Here is a 17,072-nt window from a genome sequence, read left to right as displayed (position 1 = left end):
GGCGAAGGATGGATTATTGCTTTGTTTGTATATATTGAATAATTATAGCCGCAAGGGTTCACGATATATTGGGTGGTACTGTTATCACCGTGTACAAGGAAATTCTGTCTGAATTTGGAAAACGACAAGCGGGTAAAATGGTAATTTAAAATACAGGGGTAATTTTATAATTTTAGAGCGGAATTTCATAGATGCTTACGAAGAAGGGGAAGAGGAAAGCTCGTGAAGTGGCGTACTGGAGTGTAGTGGAGCCACAGCCACGGGCCACCTCACAGGTCACAATTCACAAGGCAAGAAGAGGAAATGAAAGCTCTGCAGCCTCTGCTTTTCATAAAAGCAGAAAGAAAGATAGAGAGGGGTGCTTCGCGGCCGTGTGCCGTGTGCCGTGTGGGTCAATTTTGTATGTTGAATCAGACTCAGACTTTCCTTTTTTTTTCTTTTTTAAATTCTTTCTTTCCTTTTTCCCTCTCTAACCTAATCTAATAATTTCGTTTACATTTCTTTCACTTTAATCAGACTACAAAAATGCCCCTGGATTTCTATAAAACGGCTAACAATTAACAAATCAAACGCCCATGGTTTTCACTTTTCGGTGTCTCTGTCCCGTTACGTTTTCACCAATGTTTCTGCAACGCCCCCGCCGCGTTGGAGATTCATTCAATGACTAGCGAGTTGCTCACCAGAGGCAGTCACCAGTCTCCACACGCTGAATTCAAAACGAAAGAAAAATACCGTACTTCACCCTTACTCAACAAAAATTAATTTATCATATCCACACAGTGTAGCGATAAGAATCTGACCAACAAACTTCTTAATAAGTCTTAAGTAAGCAATGAGTTTGATGGTAACTCCCTATCTAAATGAACTGTTAAACCTACAAGTTTAAGTTATTAGATGTGATTTCTAAATAGGTTTTTATTCTTTAACATATTCTTCATATGAAAGCTCAATAACATGAACAAATATACGTTGAAACTTAATTAATATTATAATGGGTAAGAAGGATCAAACAGGCTTGCTTTGGCACCATTTCAAGGAACTGTTTCATCTAAAAACTTAAATTGCTAGGTGAGATCCTGGTTTTTATTCTCTAACACTGTCAAAAGAATGTAAACCAATAGCAGCTTAGGTGGATCTATTGAGAGTCTCCATGTATTTTATTCATCATATCACCTTCTACTATATTCTTGATTATGGGCCAAACTTCAACCCCATTACATAGGTGGATCTATTGTCCTCTTTCTTTCTCTCTGCCTCTCATTTGCTAGATCAAATATGGAGAGGTCATTAATTATAAGAATGTGATCGTAACTGAGCTGGAAATAATCTGTGTGAGGAATTGTATCAGTTGGACAAAGCATTCAATTCTACTAAAGCTGGGGAAGAAACTCTCCAACTACCAAGTGCCATGGGTGAGTAGGTGATTCAAATGAGCCCCAACCAACCCACATATACAGCCTTAGTTATAAGCTCAATTAAGCCCGGATTCAATGCTCTACGGATGTAGTAAATGGATCTGAATCCAGTAGTTTATAAGCTGTATGTACAGAAGGGCGTGCCTTCTACACATAGCTCCTGTAAAACTGACCTCGAATCTAGAATGAAAGAATTTCTTTTTTTTTGTTTTTTTTCTTCTTTCGGATGGAAGAATCTAAGCCCTTGGATTAGCCAATAACGATCTCATACACACTCATCATGATGTCAACTCCCCACGACCCCCCACCCACAATTCCACAGAGCTAATGACTTCAATCCTAGTCCAACATGTAAAGAAGACAAGGGCTGTAGTTAGCTGTGGTTGAGGGTGGACGGAGAGGTTATCAATTCTATTTATATTTGCTTTAAATAAAGAACAAAACCCCATGTTCTTCACAGAAGGAAAATCAGGATAGTTTTAAAGTAACTTGTTTATTTATTTATCTATTTTGCAGAGTAGTTAGTTTGGTTGTTTCAAAAGTCTGAATCTCTTTCTCTGTTTCCTTGGGTTGAGAGAGGTCTAAAATTTGACCACACGCTGTTGAAAAAAGGGTCTTTTTGGTAATTACAAAAAAGGCAGGTGATATTAGAATCTTCTACTAAATGACAGGGACAGAAATGTAGTTTTGGATAAAATATAGGGGCACTTGTTAATCATGGCTTGTTAAAGTTGTTATAAAACTACTGCTGCAGTTACTCTGTCTTCTTGGAAGCCTTGGAACTCTAAACTCTTTTCTTTAGAGATCTTGGTGAAGGTGAAGCTACTAAATACACCAAAAACCTGAGGATCCTCAAACAGGTATGTCCAACTACCAAATGATTTGATACTGAAACCCATATAATTGCTTGAAGGAAGTTTCAATTTTGTTTTTCTGCTTTTTTCCTTCCTTGATGAAGTTTGATTTTGTTTGAGCTGAAAATACAGGGTTTCTGTGGTAGTTTTGGTTCTTAAGTTGTTTTGGTAGGAGTCTGAAGGCTTAAGTTTCTGATTTCTTAGAGAAATCATGACTTGTAGAAATAGGTTGGCTGGGATTGTTTGAAAGGTGGAGTTTTGCTTCGGAAGCGGAAATTCCAGCTGATTTTTTATTTTTTTTCTTTCTTCCTCTTTCTTTTTGAATTTTCTTCCTTGTGACATCTTTCACCAGAGTTTGGTGGTCAGGCTGATGACTCCGGCTGTAGTCTTCAGCTTTCGTAAAAGTAGAACTTTTAACGTTTTTGTTTATTTATATTTTTATTTAGTTCTTGAATTTTCTTAAGTCCGAGGTTCAATTCTGGGGATTTTCAGAGCTTTATTTTTTTGTTAAATGGGCTTTTTTTGTTTGTCCAGGTACTTGTTGATTTCAAATTGGAAGCCTTTTATACTCTACTCTTCCGGAATTGCTGTGTTCCCAGTCCTGAAGTGGTTTTAATTAACAAATGAATTTTATCTGTTTATGTTGAAACTTGAAAGTGATCTCTTCTTGTGCATATATCGTGCTAGGGGAGGGGATGGTTTAATCTTTCACAGAAGAATTGGCTTCTTGTCATTTCTGAGTCATGGTGCTTGAGGAGATTCTCCTTCCAGAATGACCTTGATTTTCTTTTCTTCTTTTTTGGGTTTCTTTGGAATTTATAGTGCTCTCTGGGTTGTTGTCCCTTCTAACTTGTTTAATTTTTCCGTATGAAAACGAAGAGTATGGACACTGCCTAAGCCATTGCTGTAAATTACTCTGTTTTTTTATTGGTATAAATCACCAGTTTTGTTCACTAAATCACTTTCAAGAAAGTGTTGTCTCATAAGCAATGATGACAGATTACGAGTATTTTGGAAATATCTTGTTCATATTTGAATTAGAGCTAAAAAGATTCTACTATTTCGTTCATAAAGAAGTGAATCATGGTGACAGTTTGGGTTAATTTTTTAGCATCCTGTTGAGTGTTTACAGTGAGTTTTTCTTTCACCCCTAATTGAGAGACTCACTTCAGGGAAGAAAGCTGTTAAACTCTACCTGCCTTGTACTTGTCATACACGCAGGTGCTTTAGAATTATTTGGTGGGCCCCGACCTCAAAGGTTCTTCAATCTCATAGAAGGACTTAATGAGATGATTGTTTGATAATTAAAAAGAACATGCCAGACTGCATGGCTAGGATCAGTTGATGAGGTCAGTAGTTTTTTGCTTGAGAGAGATCTTGCCACTCCCAGTATCACCAAGTGAGCCAGCCAACACAAGACAGTGTTCCTCTGATTTGTCCCCTCTAGATATTGAACTACAAAGGAAACTGAGCTCTGCACTTGTGTCGAGAATGCAGGAGAATGGAAATGATAATGAGAACTCCAAATCTTGTAGTTATCAAGTATGGTTGCAGTGTCAAATATAGTCTATTTAATGAATGTCTTATAATACTGAATTCCTACTTATTGTCAGTAAACCTACTGCTAATATATCATACTCTGACTTTGCATTTATCTTCATTCTCTCATGTTCTGACCATTTTCAATATCAAAGTTGGTCTGATCTTGTTTATCTTTCCTGCAGATTACACTGAGCCATTAATTTTTCATTTCAAGAAGCAGAAATGATCTGGGAGTAGGAGATTCGCTGTTGAGTTGTTGGGCTCAGTTTAATTGCGGTCCAGTGTTGTTAGTAAGCTCATTTGGCTTTTCATGAAGGAAAACCTTTTGCTCCTTATGTGACATGCATGAGTACTGAATTCAACCAATAGTACGTGACATTTTAACAAATGAGTTCTCAGTTAAGGGCTGAGAACGTTTCTTCCCAAAAAAATTACCAATATTATTCTGGATTTCCGGTGGCTGGGATGAGTCCATTAGTAGGCTACTCTTCAATGCAAGCCTCTCAGAAATATGGGAATTCAAATGGGTCCCATAGACCGTATTATCAGCCTGTGCAAGAGGTTGAATCCTATTGTTTGTCTCAGGGCTTCCAAAATTTGGACCAGCAATGCTCCAAAGATAGCAACCAAGAGAGCAACTTCCACGTTCAAACCTCTCATGAAGAGTACTGCACCCTGGAGTCATCCTCGGCAACTGGCAGTTACACAGTCTACAGTTCCCCATCCAGCCTTAGTTTCTCTCCTAATGGGAGTCCCATATCACAGCAAGATTCTCTCTCCTACCCATCAGATCCACATCATTCCCCTGATTATGCCCATGGATCTCCAATAAGTAGTTCTTGCATAACAGATGAGGTTAATGATCTAAGACACAAGCTGAGAGAACTTGAAACTGCAATGTTGGAGCCAGATTCATATGTTGTGGACAGCTTCCATGTAACCTTTGATGGTGGAGCTGACCAAACCTCATTGGAGACAGATAAATTGAGTCAAGTGTTGGAGATGATCTCCAGAGGAGATTTGAAACAGTTGCTTATTGTTTGTGCACAAACTGTAGCAGATAACAATCTAACAACAGCAGATTGGTTGATGACTGAGTTAAGGCAACTGGTGTCAGTCTCAGGGGAACCAATCCAGCGTTTGGGTGCCTACATGTTGGAAGGTCTCGTTGCAAGGCTGGCATCTTCCGGAAGTTCAATCTACAAAGCACTAAGGTGCAAAGAACCTGCGAGTGCTGAGCTCCTATCATACATGCACATCCTCTATGAGGTCTGCCCATACTTCAAGTTTGGATACATGTCTGCCAATGGTGCCATTGCAGAAGCTTTGAAGGGTGAAAACAAAGTCCACATCATTGACTTTCAGATTGCACAAGGCAGTCAGTGGATCACTCTCATCCAGGCTCTTGCAGCCCGCCATGGTGGGCCCCCACACATCCGCATCACGGGTATCGATGATGCCACCTCAGCTTATGCCCGAGGAGGAGGACTCGATATCGTGGGGCAGAGGCTATCAAGGCTTGCTGAGTCATGCCATGTGCCCTTCGAGTTTCATGCAGCAGCCATGTCTGGTTGTGAGGTTGAGCTTGAAGATCTCCGTATCCGACCTGGGGAGGCACTTGCAGTGAACTTTGCATTCATGCTGCACCATATGCCAGATGAAAGTGTGAGCACTCAGAACCACAGGGACCGGCTACTGAGATTGGTTAAGAGCTTGTCGCCAAAGGTGGTGACCCTTGTAGAGCAAGAGTCGAACACCAACACTGCACCTTTTGTCCCACGATTTATCGAGACACTGAACTATTATACAGCCATGTTCGAGTCAATTGATTTGGCACTACCGAGAGACGACAAGGAAAGGATTAATGTGGAGCAGCACTGCCTAGCACGGGATGTGGTCAACATCATAGCATGTGAGGGTGCTGAAAGAGTTGAACGGCATGAGCTTTTTGGCAAGTGGAGGTCACGATTCACTATGGCTGGGTTCACTTCATACCCATTGAGCTCCTTGGTAAATGCCACCATCAAAACTCTATTGGAGAAGTACTCTCCTAACTACAGACTCGAGGAGAGAGATGGTGCTCTATATCTCGGCTGGATGAACAGATCTTTAGTCACCACTTGCGCTTGGAAGTAAATATTTAGCATTTCATAGGCTCCTCCTCTCCCGTGTCCCGTCCTTTTGTAGCACACTGAGATTAAAAAAAAAAAAAACATGTAATCTTTTACAGCTAGCTGAAAGCCTGAACTGAAAGTGTTGTTGACTTGTTATTAGTTTCCAACTTAGGTATGGTAGCACTCAACTCTGTTATTGGTTGCAATGCAAATTTATTTGTACTGATGCAAAGCATTGTAGTGCAAATGATTTCAATGCAAATTATGATGTATTTTTATTTTAAAATTTAAGATTGTAGTACAAATAAAATAAAATAAGACCTGAAATAAAATATGGTAAAACCCAAAACAAAATTAACCCAGAATTTACATTATTTTCATTTGCACATCCTAGCATTTTTAACCAAACACGGCATAGCAACTATATCTATATGTTCAGCTTTTAAAATAAGCTCATTTGTTAATCATCTGTAAACGGAGATTAAGTTTGTTGAATGGAACTCACCTTGAAGGTCCGTTCACATGATATGTATCGACTTATACGATATGTATTGGTATTTTGAAACTTGGTCCTGTGTAGTTACTCGGGTCTTAGGAGTGCAAATTCTTTTATCAAGTCAGAAATCTGATAAACACGCACCAAGAGCTAAAGACTACTGCCAGATATGATATGATTTCAAACTTTCTGGGCGAGAATGGTTCGATTTCTGTTGGATTCTGAATCAAAATTTTTGGAGCAAAAGCAAGGTAAAAAGAAATGGTTTGAAACATTTAGGTGGTGTTTGGCATGGCTTTCATTTATTTGATAAATGGTGCCATGTTATCCCATCATGCCACTTGTATGCATAGGTATTGATAAAAGTTGATCTTGATTTATGTGTGTACCAACAGTTGGAGGAAGTTTCATTTTAATGCTTCTCCCAATAATTAAGCATTTATTCATTGTTCTTCTGATGTAATGCCTATTTGTCAATAAATAGTTTATCAAGTACATTTCTCGGTTTTAAAGACAAATCAAGTACTAGCGTTTATTTAATAAGCGAAAGCTTTACAAAATACATAGTTAATTCAAGTAGAACTTGGTTTTCATCTGTTGTCCCCTACATACATATTTCATACCATTACATCAAAGCAGAGCCCTCACTATCTCCTCTTGGATTCATTAAAAAAAAACAAACCAAACCCTCAGACTACAGTGTCACCCCTTGAAACACATAGCTAGCCTCCAACTCGGAATTAGGGTGAAATAAATTTTTAAATTAACTCATCCTAGTACCAAACCAAATCTAATTTAGCCTTCCAACTCATTAAAAAACCCAACAGAGGCTTTTCAATGCATTGGTGTGGGTCACATTCTTTTATATTACTAATTACAAATCAAACCTAAGTTTCCTAAATCAAATATAAAACCCAACTTAAATTTAACATGTACATAGTGGGTCCCAAACAGTATAGTTGGCCCATATTCAGTACAGGGTGGACAAGTCGGCTTCCCCTTCAATAGAATGGCAAACCCTTCACTCAAAAAAAAAGGAATAAATAAATTTTAATTCAAAATAAAATGTTGAAGTGGTTTTGAACCGCTTTAGCTCTAAAACTATGTTCTTTCGCTTAAGCTGTTGCAAAACTAACCCAACTTTGCAATTTATATGAACCGATTTACACTACATATTTGCATTCACACTTATTTGCATCGCTTCCAAACGCAGCCTTAATAACAATTCAAAGGCCCAGCACAAAGGCATTCAAGATGTTAAATTTGTATAGATCCCATCAATCTAGATGAAGTGCATTGTTTGTTACAAACCAAACCTAATTTAGTCCCCTAAATCAAATAAATAAAAAAAAAAAAAACTCAGCCTAAATACATCAACACTTTAATAGTAGGTCTCAAGTTACCCGAGTATGGTCATTAACTAGTTTCTCAAAAGAAAGGTAGGCATGGAAAACTCAATCTCACCAACTTACTAATTTTTAAAAGTTTATATTAGAATACAGAGCAGACAGCTTCAACTGCCACTTCCATTTACCACCTAAGGCGCATGGATGCAAAGCATATTCCCTTCCCACTTATTAAAACCATAAATTACAGTATTTGCACTCTGCAATTTTAGGAACAGAAACTAAGAATTTTTTTAGCTGCAAATAAGAGCTTGTTAAAAAGAACTAATAGATACTTTTTTTTCTAAAATCCCCTAGAATAAACAAATTTTTAGTTGTAAACTTTTTTCCTGTATTGGTTTCATATTTGTACACATTCAGTTTACAAAGGTTAATGACATATACAACAAGAGGCAGTACTCTGGGGGAAAACAAAGTTTCAAGAAACAGTTGATGAAATACAGGAATAGAGGATTAGTGAGTCAATATATATATTTTAACAAGACATTTGCCTTTTCGCGTGAAGTAGCCACAGTTTTATTGTTGTTGGATACATTGCAATAATCTTTTATGGGCCCATTAGTAATCTTCCTGTGTTCTGCTGGTAGGGGTTAGAGGAATGACTTGAAGGATAAGTCTCAAAACTAAAGCTTTCACCTCCATTTTCTCTTGATCCATACCGATCCACACCATCATTTATGCCAACATAATATGAAACTGGGGTTGCCTCAATTACCTTATTACAACCAAGAGCAGTAACATTGGTTTCAATTTGTGCAGGTTTAGCATCCAGTCTTTGCTGCTTCTCGTTTGATCTATTTTCAGGACTTGAGCTGATGCCAACCCCAAGATCAAGGCTAACTGTATCATTTTCTTCCAACCTAGAACTTAACATACCATTTAATGCTGTACTATAATCAATATTTCCTGTTGTGTCATGAGCACTAGTCCTTGCAGCAGGTACATCATGGTTGTGTTTTCCTTCGTATGTTGTAATAACTGCTTTTGGATCATGCGATGCCCTCTCCACATGTTTTCTGACTGGGCATCCAGCATTTGTGCACTTGTAATAACTCCTAGACAACATGAGCAGGAAATTACCATTATTGATCTAAAATACTTGAATGAATGCATGCCCACCCAAAATGTGGTATATTTCTATCTTACAAGATATATACCGTCTTCAACTATAAGCCATAATTTCTGTAAACCGAAATATCATTAGTGAAGCACATACAGGGTGCTTTACAATATATCATACATATCAAAGTGGCTTCAAAAAGGACTAGGTAAGGAGAAACAAATTATCCTATGTTCATTAACTTCTTTTTGGATTTAGAAATGGAAAGTCAGACCAATTACTTGATACGAGAACAAAGTTCCCACAGGTCTTGATATCACTGGAAAATCAAAAATATGGTAGAGATGTCCTATAGCAAGCTAGGGTCTTCATTGAACTATTAAAAGGAACATGGAACCAATCAAAATGGGATAGAACTGTTTGAAGGAATAATATTATTACCCAAGCAAGAGAGCAGATTAATGCTGCAAACACCACCAAAAAAGCAGGCTCAAATGGTTTTATCTTGACTATTAAATCAAGATCAATAATTGAATAGAGGAAATGAACAGCTAAGATGGAATAAGATTCTGACATGGATGAGGAATCAGGAATTGAGGCAACCTTCTCATTCAAGAAAACAAAAGGGAAAATCTTATAAGACAGTAATAACCATGCTTCATAAGATAAATTATTTTGACTTTAAGACATTTGCATCCATGGAATAGCGTAGTTAAAATGAAGATGTTGAGGTGGAAGAAAGGTAAGAAAACATAAAATTAGAAACAAAGTCACTCTCATTGACATCTAGTGCATATCAAAGACCACAAATCCACAATGGAAATAGCTATAAGCTTTTGTGTTGAAACAGTGAGGAAAAGCTAAAAGAATTTATGATTTAACAAAAGTTAGGCCCTAGATAGAGTAGATGGAGCACCAGAATTCATATAACCAACTAAAAATAGTTGGAATTAGGCTCATTTTAGCTGACTAGACTATCTTAGCATCTGAAGCAAACTATTAAAGCTCACAAAAACCAATCTTCTTTCCCACTGTACACCTGTTTCTCCAAAATCATATTCATGACAATTCCAGTGATGATTGTAGAGTTCAATTTTTTCATCTGTTTTGGTAATTATTTAATGCATGGAGACTAGTACATATTTGAAAAGAAAAAAGCAAAGATAAAAATGTAAAATGTTGAATATAATTTTGGCTCTTGCTCAAAATGTTTGTGTGTGTGAGAGAGAGAGAGAAAGAGTGAGAGAGAGAGAGAGAGAGAGAGAGAGAGAGAGAGAGAGAGTTTTCTCTAAGACATTTAAAATGGCTGTTTGGTTAGCCTAAGAAAGTCGGTGGGCTTACTATGGAATTTTCTCGATTCCAATATCTTTTTGAAAAATCTTGATTCCAATAATTTTCTTATAAGTGGTGATTATATTTTCCTTACAAAGCTATAGTGGAATGTTAAGTCCAAAATAGCCGAGTGGGACCAACTACCTCCAGCTAATGTTTTGAAAATTGTTCTCTTTTCTTTCCCACCAAACATGTTTAAGAAAAAAATCCTTTCATTTTCTTTGCTTCTTTTTCTTGGCAACCACACAGAACCATTATGACAGAATATTCAAATGCTATGAGGCATATATACCAGAAGTATCAATTAATCAATTCCATGCATATGATAACAAACTCAGTCACCCAATTTCATATATATGACTTGCAAAAAAAAGAAAAAAAAAATGGAAGTCCATACATATGGTAGCAAACTCAACTAGCTTCTCTTTAATTAAAATGAAAATATAACGAAGGTTAAGGAGGTGATTAGGAAAGAAGTGGCTGATGACAAGTCACAGTTGTTGTTAGGAACTGCCTAACTCAGGGTTCTGATAAGAAACCACCTCCTTGAATGAGACGAGAAGGAGAGAGTTAAGAGAGGGAGAGAGAGAGAGAGATTCGAGGTTTGTCCTGAGTAATCTTGCTGTCTTCTTTATTTGCTCTGTTTGCATTTATTGATGAGGTTTGTTACATTCTTGGAAGTCATATCCCAGTTCTTGTTACATTTGGTATTGTGGTTATGCCACTCTGTTATCAGTTGCATCTGAGAGCTGACGTGGACTTCTTCTTTTGAAAGTCTTTAGTTTCAGCTGGCTACTTCCATACACAGGTCTGGGTTCAGTATAACTTGTTCTAACATTACCCCCCCCCCCCCCCGTGTTAAGCTGGACCTTGGCCTCAAGGTCAAGATTCGGGAAATTGGTGGTGGAGCTGGATATAAGACTCCCATGTTGCATCTTCCTTGGGTAATTGAGACCATACTACCAGAGCTTCCGGTTCCACATGATGTCCTTTCTTCACCCAACGAAAATCAATGATGGACTGTGTTCCGTGACTAATGCCATGTGGCCCATGTCTTCAGTAAACTTGGGTAGAGCGGGCTGGCTTACCACATCTGACTTGAGGCATTTCTTCAGAACTGAAATGTGGAAGACAGGATGAATACTAGTGTTCAGGTAGCTCCAAGCGGTAGGCAAGCTTGCCAATCTTCTCAATGATCTTGAAAGGCCCAAAGTAGCGTGGAGCCAGCTTGTTCCAGCATTGCTGCCTTACTGATAGGGAGCGGTAGGGAAGTAGTTCAAGTATACGAAGTCACCCACTTGATACTCCACTTCCTGCTGGTGCTTGTCATATGAGTGTTCATCCACTGCTATGCTTGGTTCAAGTTATGTTTGAGCTCTTGTAGAGTAGCATCCCGTTGTGTCAGGCTTCTTCTTGCAATGATGCAACTGGAGAGAAACCCTTTTCATAGGGTAGTAGATTAGGAGGGTTTCAACCATATATGGTACGGAAGGGTGTCATCCCAGCAGCCACATGATAGGTGGTATTGTACTACCACTCAGCCCAGTAGAGCCATTGGGCCCAAAATTTGGGTTTGGAGCCGGAAAAACAACACAGGCATGTCTCCAAGCACCTGTTGACTACCTCTGTTTGCCCATCCGACTGTGGATGGTAGCTAGTGGACTGGACTTCCTTAGCTGAACTCCCTGCACCTGAAATAGTTCTCTCCAAAAGGTACTGAGGAAGATATGGTCTCTATCAAACAGAATTGATCTGGGAAATCCATGGAGAAGGGCTACTTGGTGAGGTGGTCTACCACGACTAAGATCACTGATTTACCTGCTGATAGCAGAAGCCCAGTAATGAAATCCATAGAATTGTCTTCCCAAATTTGGGTGGGGACTGGAAGTGGCTGGAGCAGGTCTGCTGGAGATTGGGCCTTGTATTTACACTGTTGACAAGTCTTGCAGTTGGCAATGTAGTTCCGAATAGTTTCCATCATTCCCTTCCAATAGAACTAAGATGCAACATGCTTGTATGTGTGGAGCACCAATGACCCCCTATGGGTGAAGCATGAAAGTAATCTAACAATGGGCCAATATGGGCCAAGATGGTTGGTAGCGCTAACCTGTGTTTATGGTAGAGTAAGGGCCCCTTGAGCAAGTAATTGTTTCTAGAACCAGATTGCCATGAAAGACAGTCTTTTGTCTGCTATAGTTCTGGACTTGTAGCTGCCTCCTCTCGAATTTGGTCCCAAAGTTTTGTTGTGGGCTGAGAGAAACCTGCAGCCGCTGCAGTTCTAGGTGTCTCGACAGTGCATCAGCCACTTTGTTGGTTGCCCCGGGCTGATATTCAATTCAATAATCAAAACCCATGAATTTTGAGACCCAGCATTGCTGATCTGGGAAGAGAGTCCACTGTCCTAGTAAGAATCTAAGACTTTGGTGATCAGTTCTGATTATGAATTTGCACCCAAGTAGATAGGAGCGCCAATGTAAGACAGACAAGACTAATACCAGCTCCATTGTGTAAACCGAGTTAGATCCTCGTTGTACTGAAAATGCCTTACTAAAGAAGGCAAGGGGTTTCCCTTCCTGCATCAATATGGCTCTGATCCCTTGACCAGATGCATTGCATTCTACAACAAATGTTTTGTTGAAGTTAGGTAATGTCAATGCTGGTGGTGAGGACAAAGCTGCTTTGAGATTTTCAAAGGCCTGTTGGGCTTCTAGAGTCCATGTGAAGGCATCTTTTCTTAGTAAATTTGTCAATGGGCCAGCAATGAGGCCATAGCCTCTAATGAAGCAACGGTAGTATCCTGTCAAGCCCAGGAAGGCTCAAAGTTCCTTCACATTTGTAGGCACAAGCCATTGTTGAATGCGCCCTTCTACTATGTGGCCCAGGTAGTGTACTTGGGATTGGCCAAAAGCACACTTAGATTCTTTAGCATATAACTGATTGTACAAGATAATCTTCTAAGTAACTCCTAACTCCTCCAAGTGTTGGGACCATGTGGGGCTGTAGACTAAGATATCATAAAAAAAAACAGTATAAACCGGTGTAAGGATGGAATAGATGATTCATGAGAGCTTGGAAGGTTGCCGGGGCATTTGTGATCCCAAATGGCATGGCCCGGAACTCACAATGTCCATCGTGAGTGTGAAATGCTGTTTTGGGTATGTCATCTATGTGCACTCTAATTTGATGATAACCCACGCGTAAATCCAGCTTATGTCTCCTGATACAAGATGGAGCTCTACTTCAACTTGGTGGACTCAGGCATCCATTGAAGTTGCTCATGTGTTCAGCATCTTAGCTCTGATACCAAATTGTTAGGAACTGCCTAACTCAGGGTTCTGATGAGGAACCACCTCCTTGAATCAGACAAGGAGAGAGAGACAGAGAGAGAGAGATTCGAGGTTTGTCTGAGTAATCTTGCTATCTTCTTTATTTGCTCTATTTGTTATTGATGAGGTTCGTTACATTCTGTTACATTCTTAGAAGTCATATCCCAGTTCTTGTTACATTCGATTATGTCACTCTGTTATCAGTTGCATCTGAGAGCTGACGTGGATTTCTTCTTTTGTAAGTCTTTAGTTTTGGCTGGCTACTTCCATACACAAGTCTGGGTTCAGTATAACTTGTTCTAACAGTTGTCAATGAAGAGGAGAGTTTAGGATGTCTCTCATTACGCTTACTTTTCTTGGAAAACATGTTTTGTCCATCAATGAATTTTGTATGCAATTGGAGGGATAGGATGTTCATTTTTGTAGAGTCACACAGTATATGGATTTTATGATGCTTTCTTTAGATCCTGAATCTTGATCAATCCCTTTCAGATTTAATACAAGCAATACATTACTTTTTTTTTTCAAAAAGGAAAGAGTTGGTGTCAGTAAGGAAAAGAGGAAAAATCATGTGGAGATGCATTAGAGCAGCTGTTGTTTGAACAATTTGGGAAGAGAGGATGCTTTCAAAGAGCAAGAAGTAAGGAAGCCTCAATCAAATGCATTGCAGTAAGGATAGCATATTGCAAAAAATCATTGGACGTATTCTCATCATTTTTTTACCTTAATGACATCATGAGGAAGTGGGGGAAAGTGGTTGTCATCTACTAAAAAGGTAGATAATTAATAAACAGTCGAACTTAAAATCTGCAGTTTGATGAGCATAATGGATTGGATCCATGTCTTATCTTCTTTGTACTGTTGAGGGCAAAGGAGTGAGATGACTTGACTGGAAGTGGCGGTTCCGGTGACGGCGGCGGATTGCGGTGACGGAGAAACACGCAAAGGTAACCAAGTGGAGACGAGTGTTGCATATTGAAGCTAAAAAAATTGTCTTAGAAGAACAAAGAATCAAAGGACAATGGTCTCTGAAGACAAGGGAGGAGAGAAGGGCTACGGTTTTCCTGGTTGGAGAAGCCTTGCAATGGCTACAAGGTTTTGTTGATGGAGCTATACTATCAGTGAAGAAACAAGGATGGAGAAGTTCGATGTCATCCTTGGACCGGAAATATGAAGCAGTCCTCAAATGGAACCAGAAGGGGTGGTTCGTTACAGTTATAGAAGAGTTTTAAGGAGGGAGAATAGCAGGGGGTGGAAGTTGTTCACAAAGTCCCTACAAAACTTTTTGATGCTCATCGCAGAGGGTGTTAAGGATGGTGGTAAAGTGGAGACAGTGGAAGAAGAACAAGGCCAAACCATCGAAACTTGGATCCCAGACCCCTTCGAAAAAGAGAATATTTCTCCGGTAGTCGCGAACTCACAGTCTGCAACCAAACTTGCGATGGAGGTAGAGAAAGGAATATGGGCCAACAAATATGTTATTAATCTTCAGAAAAAGGTGAACGACTGGCAAGGGGTTCTAGAGTCAGTGAAGAAAGAGGTTCACATTAAAGCAACTGCTGTGCTACTTCCTTTCTACGAAAACAGGGCTATACTAGACGTCGGAGAAGAGAAGATGGAACTGACAACGGTTAAGAAAGTTTTGATGGCTGACAAAAAGGAAGAAGACAGGATAGAAAGTATTGTGGAGAAGTTGGGCTGTAAGGTGAAGAATCCCAATGACCTAAAAACCTACTTAAGGAGCAAGGTGAACGACTGGCAGGGGGTTCTAGAGTCAGTGAAGAAAGAGCTTCACATTAAAGCAATGGTTGTGTTACTTCCTTTCTGCGAAAACAAAGCTATACTAGACGTCGGAGAAGAGAAGATGGAACTGGTAGTAAATTTGTTTTTGGGTAATAAAGTGGATTCGCTGTCTCGTGCCAATTCTCCAGGTTTCCAGCCTCTCTTTTTGCCGCCGGCCGTGGATGCAAAAAAGATTAACACTGAAATTGGGGGTGAGATTGTAGTTGTTGAAGAGATGGGAGAAAGAATTTGGGGTTTAATTGAACAACATTTGGAAGAAATGACGAGAAAGGAGATAGAGGAAAATAAACACACAGAGAGTAAGGAAGATATGAACAGGGGGGAAGTTTTGATGGCTAACAAAAAGGAAGAAGACAGGACAGAAAGTATTGTGGAGAAGTTGGGTTGTAAGGTGAAGAATCCCAATGACCTAAAAACCTACTTAAGGACCAAGAAAACTGAGGTGAAGGTGAGAAAAAGGAAGATGAGTGAGGTGGAGAGGTTAAAGCTTGATGTGGAGGGAGATAGAGAGTTTAGTGAGAGGAAGGGTAGGAGAAGAGGGGGCAAGTAATTCAAGGGGCTGAGGTAAGGGATATAAAATCAAAGTGACTTTATGAAAACGATCAGTTGGAATGTTCGAGGTTTAGGGAGCGCATGGAAGAGAACTTTAATAAAGGAATTGCTGAAAAAGGAGAAGCCGGATGTTGTTTTGTTGCAAGAGACTAAGCTTTCGACATTTGATGACAGATGGGCCAGAAGTATATGGAGGTCTAGGGGCATAGGTTGAGCAATGTCACCGTCATGGGGTTCCTCAGGTCGTATGGTGGTACTATGGAAGAACATGTTGCTGGAAAAGTGGAATTGATGGGGAAGTTTACAGTGTCTCTTAAATTTCAAAATGAAGAGGATGGTTTTGAATGGGTGTTAACATGCATTTATAGACCTAATGGGTATAGGGAGAGGAATGAAATGTGGGAAGGGCTTGAAGATATACGGGGATTGTGGTATGGACCATGTTATATTGGAGGGGACTTCAATGTGATAAGATTTGTTGAGGAGTCTAATAAGATGAGACAAAGGGAAACCACAAGTATGAAGAAGTTTAATGAATTCATAAACAATTGTGAATTGAAGGAGTTGCCCCTTGTGAGTAGTAACTTCACTTGGTCTAATATGCAATCAAACCCAATTTGCTCTAAACTTGATAAATTCTTATTTACAGTGGATTGGGAAGCCCACTAGGGAGGGTTGGTCTCTACGGCTTTACCTAGGTTAACCTCTGATCACTGGCCTATCTCTTTACCCAAGGTTGAGCTAAGAGGAAATGGCCCAGCCCCTTTTCGGTTTGAGAACATGCAAATTAGTCACCAAGGGTTTAGAGAAAAGGTAAAGGACTAGTGGATGGAGATTAATACTAGTGATAAGTGGGAGGGTATGAAATTTCAGCATAAGCTTAAAGAGTTGAAAGCAAGGATCAGGATTTGGAATGCTCAACAATTTGGCAGATTAGAAAAGAAAAAACAAGAGGTAATTAACAATATTGAGATATTGGATAATAAAGAAAAAGATGAAATTTTTGGAGAAAGAGAAAAGCAAGAGAGAGGGAGGCTGAGAAAGGAATTGGAGGATATTATTTTTAAAGAGGAGATCTCGTGGAGGCAGAAATCTAGGCAAACCTGGTTAAAGGAAGGGGATAGAAACACAAAATTCTTCCTCAACTTAGCCAATGACAGGAGGGAAATTTT

At 39.3% G+C, this 17,072-nt stretch overlaps 2 protein-coding genes across 5 annotated transcripts in view; one reads left to right on the top strand and one right to left on the bottom strand.

Annotated features, from left to right (window-relative positions):
- The first annotated feature begins 1,713 nt into the window (after positions 1-1,713).
- Positions 1,714-6,211, top strand: LOC148878454 (scarecrow-like protein 21). Of its 3 annotated transcripts, none has more exons than XM_088954795.1 (3): positions 2,177-2,275; positions 2,804-3,811; positions 3,994-6,211. In XM_088954795.1, the coding sequence occupies exon 3, from the start codon at positions 4,199-4,201 to the stop codon at positions 5,945-5,947; it is 1,749 nt and encodes a 582-aa protein (XP_088810921.1). In that variant the 5' UTR covers positions 2,177-2,275; positions 2,804-3,811; positions 3,994-4,198; the 3' UTR covers positions 5,948-6,211. The 3 variants fall into 3 exon arrangements, with proteins under 3 accessions (XP_088810914.1, XP_088810921.1, XP_088810929.1); XM_088954803.1 differs by having other exon boundaries at positions 2,180-2,275; positions 3,491-3,811; XM_088954788.1 differs by lacking the exon at positions 2,804-3,811 and having other exon boundaries at positions 1,714-2,275.
- A 1,923-nt stretch (positions 6,212-8,134) lies between these two features.
- LOC148878453 (putative WRKY transcription factor 20) overlaps positions 8,135-17,072 on the bottom strand; it is a 33,988-nt gene continuing 25,050 nt past the window's right edge. For both annotated transcript variants that reach the window (XM_088954765.1, XM_088954774.1), the window contains exon 6: positions 8,135-8,882. In XM_088954765.1, the coding sequence (XP_088810891.1) occupies positions 8,375-8,882 (508 nt within the window). In that variant the 3' untranslated portion in view covers positions 8,135-8,374. The remainder of the gene's footprint in view (positions 8,883-17,072) is intronic.

This window comes from Nelumbo lutea, chromosome 1 (assembly GCF_056320005.1).
Source record: "Nelumbo lutea isolate HS-2025 chromosome 1, American lotus-T2T, whole genome shotgun sequence".
In the NCBI taxonomy this organism is placed as follows: domain Eukaryota; kingdom Viridiplantae; phylum Streptophyta; class Magnoliopsida; order Proteales; family Nelumbonaceae; genus Nelumbo; species Nelumbo lutea.
Note: the sequence above shows the minus strand (reverse complement) of the source record. Positions and strands in the feature narration are given on the sequence as shown.